At 41.8% G+C, this 11,874-nt stretch overlaps 2 protein-coding genes across 4 annotated transcripts in view; both read right to left on the bottom strand.

The window, feature by feature from the left end:
* dgcr8 (DGCR8 microprocessor complex subunit) overlaps window positions 1-11,874 on the bottom strand; it is a 207,648-nt gene that overhangs the window by 5,687 nt on the left and 190,087 nt on the right. The window lies entirely within an intron of this gene.
* si:dkey-112e17.1 (uncharacterized) overlaps window positions 9-11,874 on the bottom strand; it is a 28,246-nt gene continuing 16,380 nt past the window's right edge. For 2 of the 3 annotated variants that reach the window (XM_004558564.2, XM_023152103.2), the window contains exons 3-7: window positions 10,609-10,660; window positions 7,637-7,754; window positions 6,399-6,535; window positions 1,490-1,723; window positions 9-1,270 (exon numbers count right to left, since the gene is read on the bottom strand). In XM_004558564.2, the coding sequence (XP_004558621.1) occupies window positions 608-1,270; window positions 1,490-1,723; window positions 6,399-6,535; window positions 7,637-7,754; window positions 10,609-10,660 (1,204 nt within the window). In that variant the 3' untranslated portion in view covers window positions 9-607. The remainder of the gene's footprint in view (window positions 1,271-1,489; window positions 1,724-6,398; window positions 6,536-7,636; window positions 7,755-10,608; window positions 10,661-11,874) is intronic. The other variant, XM_004558565.2, reaches the window with a different exon arrangement.

Below are 11,874 nucleotides of genomic sequence, written 5' to 3'. Positions count from 1 at the left end.
AACACAAGCTGCAAATGATTTTGCCTTTATTAAAACTTTACATTTATTCATACTGACTTTTTTTAAATACTATTGTGAATGCTAGTTCTGTCTTTATGCTATGTAATGGTGTATATTGGTACTTAATATGCTTTTATTTTGATTTCCCTTTTATAATCCAGCATCAGTCTTAGGGGTACATACTGAATGCCTGAACTGTTGTAGCATTAATATAAATGTATTATCTATGCTGTGTGGAACACTTTTAGGTAATATGCAACTAAGTATTTGCTACGATGTACTAAAGAAGCGTCCCCATGAAGAAGATCAAAAAAAGAAAGCAAAAGGCTGGCACAGGAAGAAGAAAATCCACAATGACAGAGCTACTGAAAACAGTGCCGTGGTTGGAGTTACAACTCACTGAAAGGTGCGAAACAACAAACTTTATAAAAATAGAAAAACTACAGTGAGAATAATATGCGTGTATACCAACAGGAAGCTACAGGAGATGCAATTCTGTAAGAGTTGATTTTGGAAATTAAAGGAGTAAGTGAGATGTATCCCAGTGACACTAAGAGTTCAGAAATGCAGAACTGGCCCACCAGAGTCCCTGTTCATCACCATCGTGTCACATCTGGTTGGTCACACTGCACAGCCCTGTGGACACACTGAGAGATGGCTGGCTGCTGTCGACTGCGTTCGACTCGCTGGAAGAGAGTGAACCGACCCCTCCTGACACCTGGCTTCCCCAAAGCCTCCACTCTGCTCTGGGCCTCTGGGAGCCGAGGTTGGTGCTTCCTAGAACAGGCGCCTTGCCTTCCCATGTCCCTGTAACCAGCCCGTTGAGCAAAGCGGATGCGGAGGTCTGCTCCAGGTGTTCGGCTGGGACCAGAGGCTGCCGGTCCTCTTCCTCAGAGATGGCAAACACAGGCACGCTGATGTGATCACCCTCGCCTGGGAAATCTCGAGCGTGGCCACTCTCAATTTGACACTGAGGGGAGGAAGAGGCTCTAGAGACGGGCTCTGAGGAGGAGGAGGAGCCCGGGGCCTTCGCCAGGTCTGCTGTCGCTGAGAGGAGGCCAAAACACGTCCCTGTGAACCGAGGACGTCGCAGGTTGCTGGTGGAGTTGAGGCGCCGCTGTCTTTGGGCAGGCTGCGTGAGGGGATAGGAGGCATTGCTGATGGATGAGTCTGAGGCTGTGCTGGTATCTGCCTTGCCTTCCAGGTGAACATCAGAGAAAACCTTCCTGCTGTCGCCACCTCTGCAGTTAGCAACCAAACTGGATGGAGTCTGGAACGATATTCACAATTAACAGACTTTAATTTAACCAACTGGTGATGGAAAAATCCTGCTAGTTCACACAAAGTTTTCCTAAACTGCTCATTTTACATTTCATGAACATTCTTCAAGGGTCAGTTCATCCAAATCATATTTTACGTAGTCTGTTGGTAGAATCTGACCATTCAAGTAGCTTCATTTTATTTTGTATGTAATGATTGTAGTACTGACGCTGTCCACCAGCTTGGTGAAGGGACTGGTGGAGTTCCAGCTGCACCACTTCTTATGAAGCTGTGGCAAAGGAGGGAGGAAGTCCTGGAAGGTGCGGACACTCCACGCCCTCGGCCTGGCACAGCCGTTGCCATCCTTGACTGATCTGGATCCAGGTGAGGTGGAGGATTCTAGTGGTGACGGCCAATCGCCTACAGGACCAGTGTCACTGTGTCGCAGAAACCTCTCCCGCTGCTGAAAGATACACGTAGCAAAGTATAAGAAGCTACATGCAAGTGAAAACATCACATGATAGGAAAAATGCAGCTACAATCTTTAATATCTTAGGCAGCTTTTACTGAGTCAAGCATGGGTCAAAAACAGAAGCACTACCTCATCACGAAAGAAGAGGAGGAAAAAAATATTCAGGCACCAAGGAGAGTGCAGCAGATGTGTATATGTAATAACCAAATTAAGACACCAGTAGGAATATTGTAAGAGCAGAAAACCAAATAGTTAAATCTCAAACAAACAAAGTATTCTCTACTGTGCTGCACTTAAACTGCTGCCAAATCAGCAAATAGCATCTCTGTGCAACAATGTATTCCCTCAGGTGTGAACATTAGGAACAACTGTCTGCTGGTTGCACCTGCTGCATTTCCTCCTCACCTGAATATCTCCCCACAGACTTTCCTGTGTACCACATTAACGGATTAACAAAGGAAGTGTTCTGATTAGCCTAGCTCTGTCACACAGCCAGCCAGCTGAGCATGTGTGGCTCACGTACAAATCTCATCATTATTAAGTATATTAAAACTGTCGAGAGAACAGCGCAGGCTTTGGAACAATTTTAGAGACATCTGTGGTATTGCTGAAGCACAGCTATTACTGTGGGTCGTTTACACTCCGGGACCAAAACAAAGAAGCATTTTAGGAGTCAGAGCCTCATATAGGTCATTTCACTTGAGCTTAAGAGGCTAAATATCGACAACCTGGATGTGTGGAGATCGCTTTATAATGTCTTGGGAGTTGCACTCATCAGAGAGCGATAATCCGTCCCTCAGAGTCACTAGCAGCTAGCTTTGTCTAGACAAGAATTAGCTAGGGGTTTATATAAAATGTTCTTTTCCACGCCAAAGCCTGAGAACACAATAGGAACTTTTAGTCTTGAAAGATGAGGCAAGAACTCAGTGCACTTATACACTGTAGTTCCAAAGGTGAGACTGGGGACCATTTAGGGATATTTGGAAAAGTTTGACGTACTCCCTAGAAAATGGAACAAGCCGAATAAAGTCTGTTGATTTTCAGACGGCGAGGAATGTACCAGACCGTTTTGATCCAGACTTTCTCTGCCTTGATCTCATCAGCCCTGCCTACAGCAACGTTTTCCAATCTTCTCATCGCTGTACTGCTAAATCGAAGCTCTTCTCGGAAAGGGTCTTTTGCAGCGAAAATTTATCAAAAGGGGGTTTACGGCTCAGGGCATCGTGTGTAACACAGGAAGTACCACGCCAACCTGGAAGCGTACCTGGCACTGACACCGAGAAGATGAATTTTGCAACATTTTCTAAACCGTATTTACATGCACCGAGGACACACACAGGCAGACCACACACACTGTGCGTCAAAGCGTGCATGACACACACCAACACACAAACACACACACAATTGGAGCTGGGAATCTGGCTCGGAAGATAATACTCCATTAGCCTAGGCTGCAGAAAAGCTTGCCAGCCCTTCAAAAAGCTGCCAAAGCTGTTTTATGCCAACTCTTATTCTGAGAATACAAAAGAGCAGCAAGAAAAAAATGCCTGATTGAACTATTGCTTCCCCAACACATGTCCTATCTTTTAATTATCCTCATGTGCCATTGCAACACTAGGTCAGTTCAAAGCACTGAATGCCCCGCCACCTCTGATGTTCACTGTTTCAGGGATCATTTCCTCAAAGCAACAAGATCACCCACGCAGAGTGTGACCTTGAGATTGAACACACAATTTCACTTTCCACTCTATGATATAAGACTACATCCACATCATTTGTTTTTCCCCCAGAGCCATGTCAGTAGCATGTTAAATTAAATGGATGTAGGGCTGAACGATATATCGCATTTGCGATAATATCGCGACATGATCAAGTGCAATTTTCTAACCGCAAAGGCTGCGATTATACTCTGGACATGTCCAAATTCATGGGCTGCATCCTCCTGAGGCCGCATTTGTAGACCGATTACATCACAGCAACGTGCCGAAGGCTGTCCAAATTACTACCATATCCCAGAATTCATAGCGCGGCCCAGCCAAACTCCAGTTTCCAACAATGGCGGCCGCTACTAAGTTTTAAAATTACTCATACTAATCTTTCTGGGTCACAAAATAAACTTTTAACATATTTTCAGGCGAGAAAGTAGTTGTGTAAACATCAAATATCTGCTCGGTTTATCAAGATATCCCATATTTGCAAAAGTGCTTCGACGTTTTCAGAGGCGTCTGCTACCCACCAGCTCGACAGCTAGCCGGGAGCTCGAGGGTTACTGATGCGGCCGAGAACGGCACAACTCCCGGCACATCATTTTCAGATCACCGCGGAGTTTCGCTGCTCGGGTTAAACGTAATATATAAGTCACTTAGACAACCTAAAAATGTTATTGTTGGGCTTTTTTCAGTGTTTTGTTTGTTCGTGAGTAAATCGGTTTGGCTGAGATTAAAGTTATTAGATTAGATAAAATAAAACTTTATTAATCCCCCGGGTGGGTTCCTCCTTGGTTTTCACACAGCTGACTAAACGTCAAACAGAAAACTTATTAAACAGAAGTATGAGACAGTCGAGAATTTACACCAGTGTCTGGTTATATTTTAGATAGCAAGAAGCAGACGGCCGAGTTTATTAAACTCCACCGAGACAGCGGTGACGCTAATCAGAACTAGACCGTCCAATTTCACGCCTTTAAATTTTAAAGGCGTGTTTGTGTGTGTGTTTATACAATTGCTATTATGTTTGCACTTTATGTGTAATGTTACTGACTGCAGAGATCAGTAAGATGTGTGTATTTTTTATTTATTAGTTTTATTTATTTAATATTATTTTTTAATTGAATGACTGTCTAGTAGTTCACAGATGTCGAAAAACTGAGTGTGGTAAAGCCACTGATTTTGTTTATGTATATTTCTGCAATCTGCACATTGTACTGACTTTCATTTTAATGTTTACACCAGGGTTCCTTGTCAGCACTTTATGCTCAGATGTTTGTAAGCTAAAAATAAACTATTGTGTATGTTCAAATATACTGTTGTGATTGAAGAAGTTAAATAAAAATGTCAGTCATCAATTCATGCATCACCTCATGTCATCATAACAGAGGTCTGTCTTCCAGGAAAGAACAGTTTAAAATTAATGTAATATAGTATTGGCCATACTATATGATGTATTGCTTGTCTTTGTTTAATAATACAGAAGACAAAGACCTTAAAAAAATAATCGCATATCGCATCGCAATCGCAATCTTGGGGCAAAAAAAAAAATCGCAATTAGATTATTTTCCATAATCGTTCAGCCCTAGATGGGAATTAGTTTTACACCTAATTCACATAAACAAAAACGATGGGTTTGACAATAAGCGGTCATCAGATTTGGTACATTTCATCAAGCATGCTTGGGATCTTTGTCCTGTTGCATGACACAATCTGGGCCAAGCTTGAGAGGTCAGACAGATGGCCTACAGAGGAGCTAACAGTTGACTGCAAGGTGCCCTGTAGCTGCAAAACAAGCCCAAATCATCGCCCGTCCACCATCGTGCTGACAGCTGGCATGAGGTGTTTGTGCTGATGTGTTTGGTTTTCACCAAATGTGGTTCTGTCCTTACAGCCAAACGTCTTCACTTTGGTCTCATCTGTCTAAAGGACATTCTTCCACAAATCTTGTGGTTCGTTCAGACGCAAATTTGCAAACCGACACTGTGCTGCCATGTTCTTTTGAATTCAATTCAGTTTCACTTATATACACACACCGCCAAATCACAACAACAGTCGCCTCAAGGCTCTTTATACATTATGGTAAAGACCCTACAATAACACAGGGAAAAGTCCAACAATCAGATGGCCCTCTGCGAGCAAGCACTTGGCGATAGTGGAAAGAAAAAGCTCCCTTTTAACAGGAAGAAACCTCCAGCAGAACCAGGCTCAGAGAGGGGCAGCCATCTGATGAGATCGGATGGAGGTGAGGAGAGGGAGACAGGACAAAAGACATACTGTGGAGGAGAGCCAGAGATTAATAATAACCAATGATTAGGTGTGTAGCACGCAGAGTGAAGAAGAAACACTCGTGCATCATGGGAAGCCCCAGCAGTCTCGGCTATTGCAGAGTTAAAGATTTTCTTCTGGCAACACTTCCAATTAAGTCATACTTGTCCAGTCTTTTTCTAAGTGTACGGTCATGAACTTTAACATGTTAACTATAGAGTGAGACATGCAGCTCTTGGGGTTATTGCAATTTTTCTGATCACTGTACAATCTCATCTTTGGGTGAACTTGCTCGGATGGCTAAACCCGGAAAGATTCTGTCCAATAGTCTTTCTCACTGAACAGTTGACTTTAATAATTGTTTGGAAATAGCCTCATAATCCTTCCCAGATTGATGGGCAGTAACATTTGCTTCTTTAAGGTCACTGATGATGTTTTTCCTCCTTGGCATCACACACCTTAATGCTCCAGACCACCAAACTACTGCTCGTATTCCTTAATTCCATGGAAGCAGTAAGAGTGTCCTTCATTTTTAAAACACTGCTTCTTCATTTTGGCTTACTTGTGTGTTAATAGGTTATATGTAGTTCATTTGGGGCTGCATTTACACAAATTTAAGACCTGCTAAAACCTGTACCTTTTTTCTACTATGACTATCTGGTGAAATTCACTGGTGTGAAACAAGATGTTACCGTGTGAGGTGAGGGGGGGAGGCCACTCGGGCCTGAGGACACAATGAAAACTTCATCGGCACCAAGGTCAAGCTCAGTCAAACCGCTGCAGGAGAGGTCCACATCTGCACTGTGAGATACATCGCCACTAGCAGTGACTGCAGAAACACAAAGACAAGTTTAGACAGTTCTCGCTGCTGACATTACACTTAGCCCAGCGCTCCACATGGGTTTCTTGCTACATCATTCTTCAAGGACCTTTTGCTACTGATGATTTGTGTACTGTAACTCAAAATGGTCAAATGAAGCAACATTCAGAGGAGGCTAACCTTAACTCAGTCATTGTTTGTAAGCTGTGTGTTTTGTCTGTGACCGGAACACATAGAGAGGGGCCTGCGCTCCCCTGCTGATCAAACTACTCCCAGGCTGCTTTGTGGGTTAAATGCCACAACCCACAAATCTCTGAGCCTGGGTTCAGTCCCACTGAGAGCGCGAGAGAAATCTTTGGACTGTTCCAGGATGCAGCCTGTGGGCTGCTCCAAAACTAATGCAATTTTACTTTCCACTCAAAACTCGACAGAGTCTTTCTCATCGTTTTAATCTAATATTTTACAACATTTATAGTTTTTAAACCCATTTCACAAAAGCCCGCTGGGAAAATTGTAAAACAAGAAAGAGTTTCCCCGTTTCCTTTTCCAGAGACAGCAGCTTTTTGTTTGGAAAACATTAAAGCAGCTTGTGGTTGGCATGAGCACAGATAACCATCATAGCAAAACACACATATAAAAGAGAGCCAAGCAGAGATAGTCAATTGCATGCTGCTTAACGCACAATTAATCTTAACAAAAAAATGACAGCAATAAAAACACAAGCCTCTTCTCAAACCCCAAGTCTTCACTTTTAAATTAGTGCACTTAAACTTTATCAGCACTTTCCCAGGAAATGAATTAATGACAGATTTATATTCTCGGAAGTATCATTGTCATTCCTGAAATGATCCTCATCAAATGTTCAAGCATGCTATGCAGCTATAAATCGAAATGATTTATAAATGACATCCACAGTAACGTGCTATTCATAGTCTTTGGGCTTGCCACAATGCCTCTCAGTGCATTCCTTGTAAGACTATTACACAGTTTAATTCTGAGTATGAATGCAATTTATTTATTTATTAAATGGCCAGCATAAGCATTCCAGTGAACTAGGCTGTTCACTGGGGGGAGGGCATCAATGTATGTGCAGGTGTGTGTCCTCTCAACCTGTGTGTGGCAGGTTGTTGTTGTCCTGCTCTATGGTCGCCTCCTGGTTGGCCTGATTCTCAGCAATCGGCTGCAGCTCACTGACCTCAGCCACGGTGTTCTGGACTCCCTCCGGCACCTACAACATAACACTGTAAGTTTATCTGCAGAGGAGCTGCCAGTAATGCAGAACTATTTGTTCACCCAGCAGCAGTTTCATGGTCTGGTGTCCCTCTGCCTTTTGGTCAGTTTCAGTACATTCAGTTAAATTCAAACTTTTAACAGCTTCTTTTACATGTAGCTTAAATGACGGATTTATGAAACAGTGGTATGGTGCCAGTTGGTCCACCTTTGGTTTTGAAGGTCTCTTTATAGACTGTGGGAAAGCAAATTTCACAGCTTTCCAAGTCCACTGGTGAAGTTCTCTAATCACATCCTTTAAGAATCCATACAAGGATCACAGATTAGCACCCTAAGTGGTGGAGACATCAGTTTTGGAGTGGGAGTTACTCCAGTCTCCAGGCTAGAGTTTGGGTCAGCCCGTCCTGTGAGCTTGATGTCGGTTTCCAGCAAAGATGGTTCTTACTTGACACGCTCGTCTGTGCGGGAAGCTTTCACATTATAAGCTCGTGGACTGACTTCTTTTTTTAAAAGCATTGTTTTGTTTGCGTTTTCACTCCCTGTTGCTCCCCTCGTCTCCACAATGAAAAGATTTGTTTTTCTCCCCTCTTTGATTAACTGCTCCGTGTTGTCATAGACGTCATGGAAGAATCAAGAATCTGCGAGTCTTGAAACATTAGACATTTTCTTGTAATGTTAATGCCTCAGGTTCCTCCCATTGATTGCCTAGCGACAGGAAAAAAAAAAACCTCAAATGTGAGATCACAGTTCAACCAACAGACCTCAAATTCAACACTACATGTGATCCTCGTCAAGACATCAGACAGGTTTGAAGTAGACGGTGTGAACGGTTGGAGAAACGAAAAGACAAATGACTCAAACAGAAATTCCTTAATTTAATAGAGATGAATTTATGATCTCAGATCTGTATTATTAGTATTGTTTTTAATCATCATTTAGGACATTTTGTGGACCAGTGTTATAATTAATATTTACATAGTTCAAATATAATAATAAGCTTTTAGTCAAATCATTTTTTATTTGGGTAAAATGGCCTGTATTTGTAAAGTGCTTTCCTAGTCCCTAAGGACCCCAAAGCGCTTTATACACTCAGTCATCCACCCATTCACACACTGGTGATGGCAGCTACATTGTAGCCACAGCCACCCTGGGGCGCACTGACAGAGGCGAGGCTGCCGGACACTGGCGCCACCAGTACTTGTTTAAATTATGATTACACAATATAATAGTACCTGTGTTCTAAATAATAAAGACCAATAGGGCTGTTCGATAACGATATATATCGGATGACGATATAAAAATGTCTGTCGTTTCATTTTACGCTATCGTTTGTTTCATAAATAAACTGTTTACGGCAATATTTTTTCATTATTTTGATGGTCACTGTAGTGGCTTTATTAATTTATTAAAGTTCTCTCTTTCTCTTATATTTAATATAACCACACTACAGACAGACAAGCGTTTGTTTTTATGCGTTGTCGTTAGCAACAACGACGGTAACACCATCAAGTGTCCGCTTGTTCCACATAAACCTTTCACAATAAAGCTCAAGATCCTGTTGAGACTTTTCAAAATAAACTGAATCACGTGAAAGAGCAGATTATTTACGGATGAGAAGCAAAAAAAAGAGCCGTCGGGTGCTAAAAAATAAACCTTAGACTCAAACGTTAGAACAGGCTTTTCCCCGCAGCACGCCGTGTAATAAATACAAAGAAAACTTATGTCTAAAAATGTATCATTTCATGCATCGTTAAAACACTCGACTCCAGCTACATGACGCACAGCTGGAAACACTTCACGCAAGTCGAGCTGCCTGAGATTCACAGAATGTGTTACATTTTTGTGATTTATATCGTTATCAGATGATAGATGTCTTAATATCGGGATATGAGATTTTGGTCATATCGCACAGCCCTAAACACCAATATCAATAATTACATTTATTGTTGGCATTTTGCTGGTAACTGCTGTCCCTCTTACTCCACTATCACCATACTGTGTTTGTACTATCCCAATAGACTGTCAGAGTTGAGCATTACACCCCGGCCGAAGTGAAACAAAGTTAATATCATCCTAGAAATACCGTCTTCTTATTCCACGCTTTTGACTCCTTGCAACATGCAAAGCTACATCACAGCTAAAACTTTAGTTTAAGCCTCCAGTGTGTTTTGTTGGTAGCATGAATACACTGTTAGGACACAAGCCTCTCACAGAGATGTGAAGTGCCTCCTACTTTTCCTAGTGAATATTTCGTTTCAAGAGCTTCCCTTCTTCTGGGCAATTTTCACACTTTTAATCGTCACCATCCAAATTTCCTGCGCTGCATGAAATGTGATGGTTTTCGTGCATGTACAGCACAATCTACAAAATTCAAATCTAGGTTTAAACAGTGTGACTCCATGATGCTCCATTTCTTCTTTTTCAGTAAAAGGAAAATTTACTAAAAAAGAACTAATTTGTCGATTTAATAAGTGTGCTTAGTGTCCTCGTTCTGTTGACCTTAAACCTTTCGGTTCAACTACAAGCTTCACACACATCCTCAGATTATCCTCAAGCACTCTTGAGGATCTTTGAAACCAATCTGTAAAAACTATTCCAATTTTATGGATTTAAAAAGGTGCAATAAATGTAGGATTGTACCTTATTTTTTTCCTAATGTGAATACATTGTCATTTATATTATTCAAACTATAAATATAACGGCAAAATGCCATTTATGTCTCCCTTGTCTGAACACATATTTAGGTGTCGTTTAAAAAAAGATCGCATGTTTACTTGTCCAAGTATGTCAAAAAGCCAACACCTTCTGGGAAGAGAATCACTTTTTACACTTAACGGCAGTAATATCTGTACCTCAGAGTTGCTGGATGCGCAGGAGCTGGCCCTTTTTGGACACAGTTTGGGTCTGGAAAAAAGAAAGGAAATACCACAGCAATTCAATTTATATTAAAAGACACATCTGATATTCAAATTTTACGGCTGACCTCAGTTGTTTCCCCACTCTGAGCAGTGTTTTCTCAAAAATAAAAAAACTCCTCTGGGGGTTTGTAATTTTGACCACAAATGTTCAAATTGACACCACCACATAAAACTGAATTGATATGAGAGCTTTCTGATAACACTAGCCGCCTCAATCCCGGAGCTATTTCCACTCAGTAATTGCTGTGTTACCGTGTGGAAGGATGGGGCCGTGACACATACGCTCCAGTCTGCTTTAACGGTTCACGGGGTGGTTGTTGCTGAGCCGTCTTTGCTATAAATTACACTCTTCCTCTGGGGATTTTAAATTTGTCAGTGCTGATGCTCATTTCAAGTATATGTGAATTCTGACCCCATGCAGCGCTCTGATGTGAACACTGTAGCTGCTATCAGCAGCAGATCTAGCTAGATATGCTTCTCCACAGGTATTAATGTGGATATTAGTATTAAAGTCTTCAAACCACTCGCCTGTTTATCAGGGTCTAACATATCCGTCTGATGTTATTATTTGACTTCTCATGTTCTTAACGTTCACGTGAAGAACTGAAGCATCCAGGAATATTTGAGCAAGTACCCTTTTATTAAAAATGGCTCTCAGCTGAATGAGTTCATATCCAGCTACCAACTCAGGGCAACCCCTGCTGTGACTCTCATGCACCTTGGGCTGTTTTCTGACAACAGGGGATCTTGGGAGTTACCGTCACTGCTGCATTAAACTTGCACAATCCCGCCTGACTCGCCAGGCTAGTTGGTTTCAAATGGTTTCTGTGAACTTGTTTAAGTTAATAGGGAACAACTGAAATAGAAAAAAAAACTGCTACTGTGGGTTTCTGTGAGCTTGATGTTTTGTGGCAATGCATTTCCTGGCTTCTGAATGACTTGTGTTTTTGTTTTTGCTAATTACTCTTTGATTTTATTGAACATGTGTTACTAATTTCCCTGTCATTAACAGTGAGAACGCAAGGGTATTTGTGCCTAACGGATGAGTTGGAGAAACTGAGCTACATTTGAAATCAACACCAATCATATCTAACGGTTTCTCATTGAAAGCTCAACACTGAGACGGGCACATATCCAAACATTTCTAAATTCTGAATCTATCTGGACCAGTAAGCTAAACCAGTCTGCTTGTCAGAACAG

This window comes from Maylandia zebra, linkage group LG12, assembly GCF_041146795.1.
Source record: "Maylandia zebra isolate NMK-2024a linkage group LG12, Mzebra_GT3a, whole genome shotgun sequence".
NCBI lineage: Eukaryota > Metazoa > Chordata > Actinopteri > Cichliformes > Cichlidae > Maylandia > Maylandia zebra.
The sequence above is the reverse complement of the archived record's forward strand: the minus strand, read 5'-3'. Positions and strand labels throughout refer to the sequence as shown.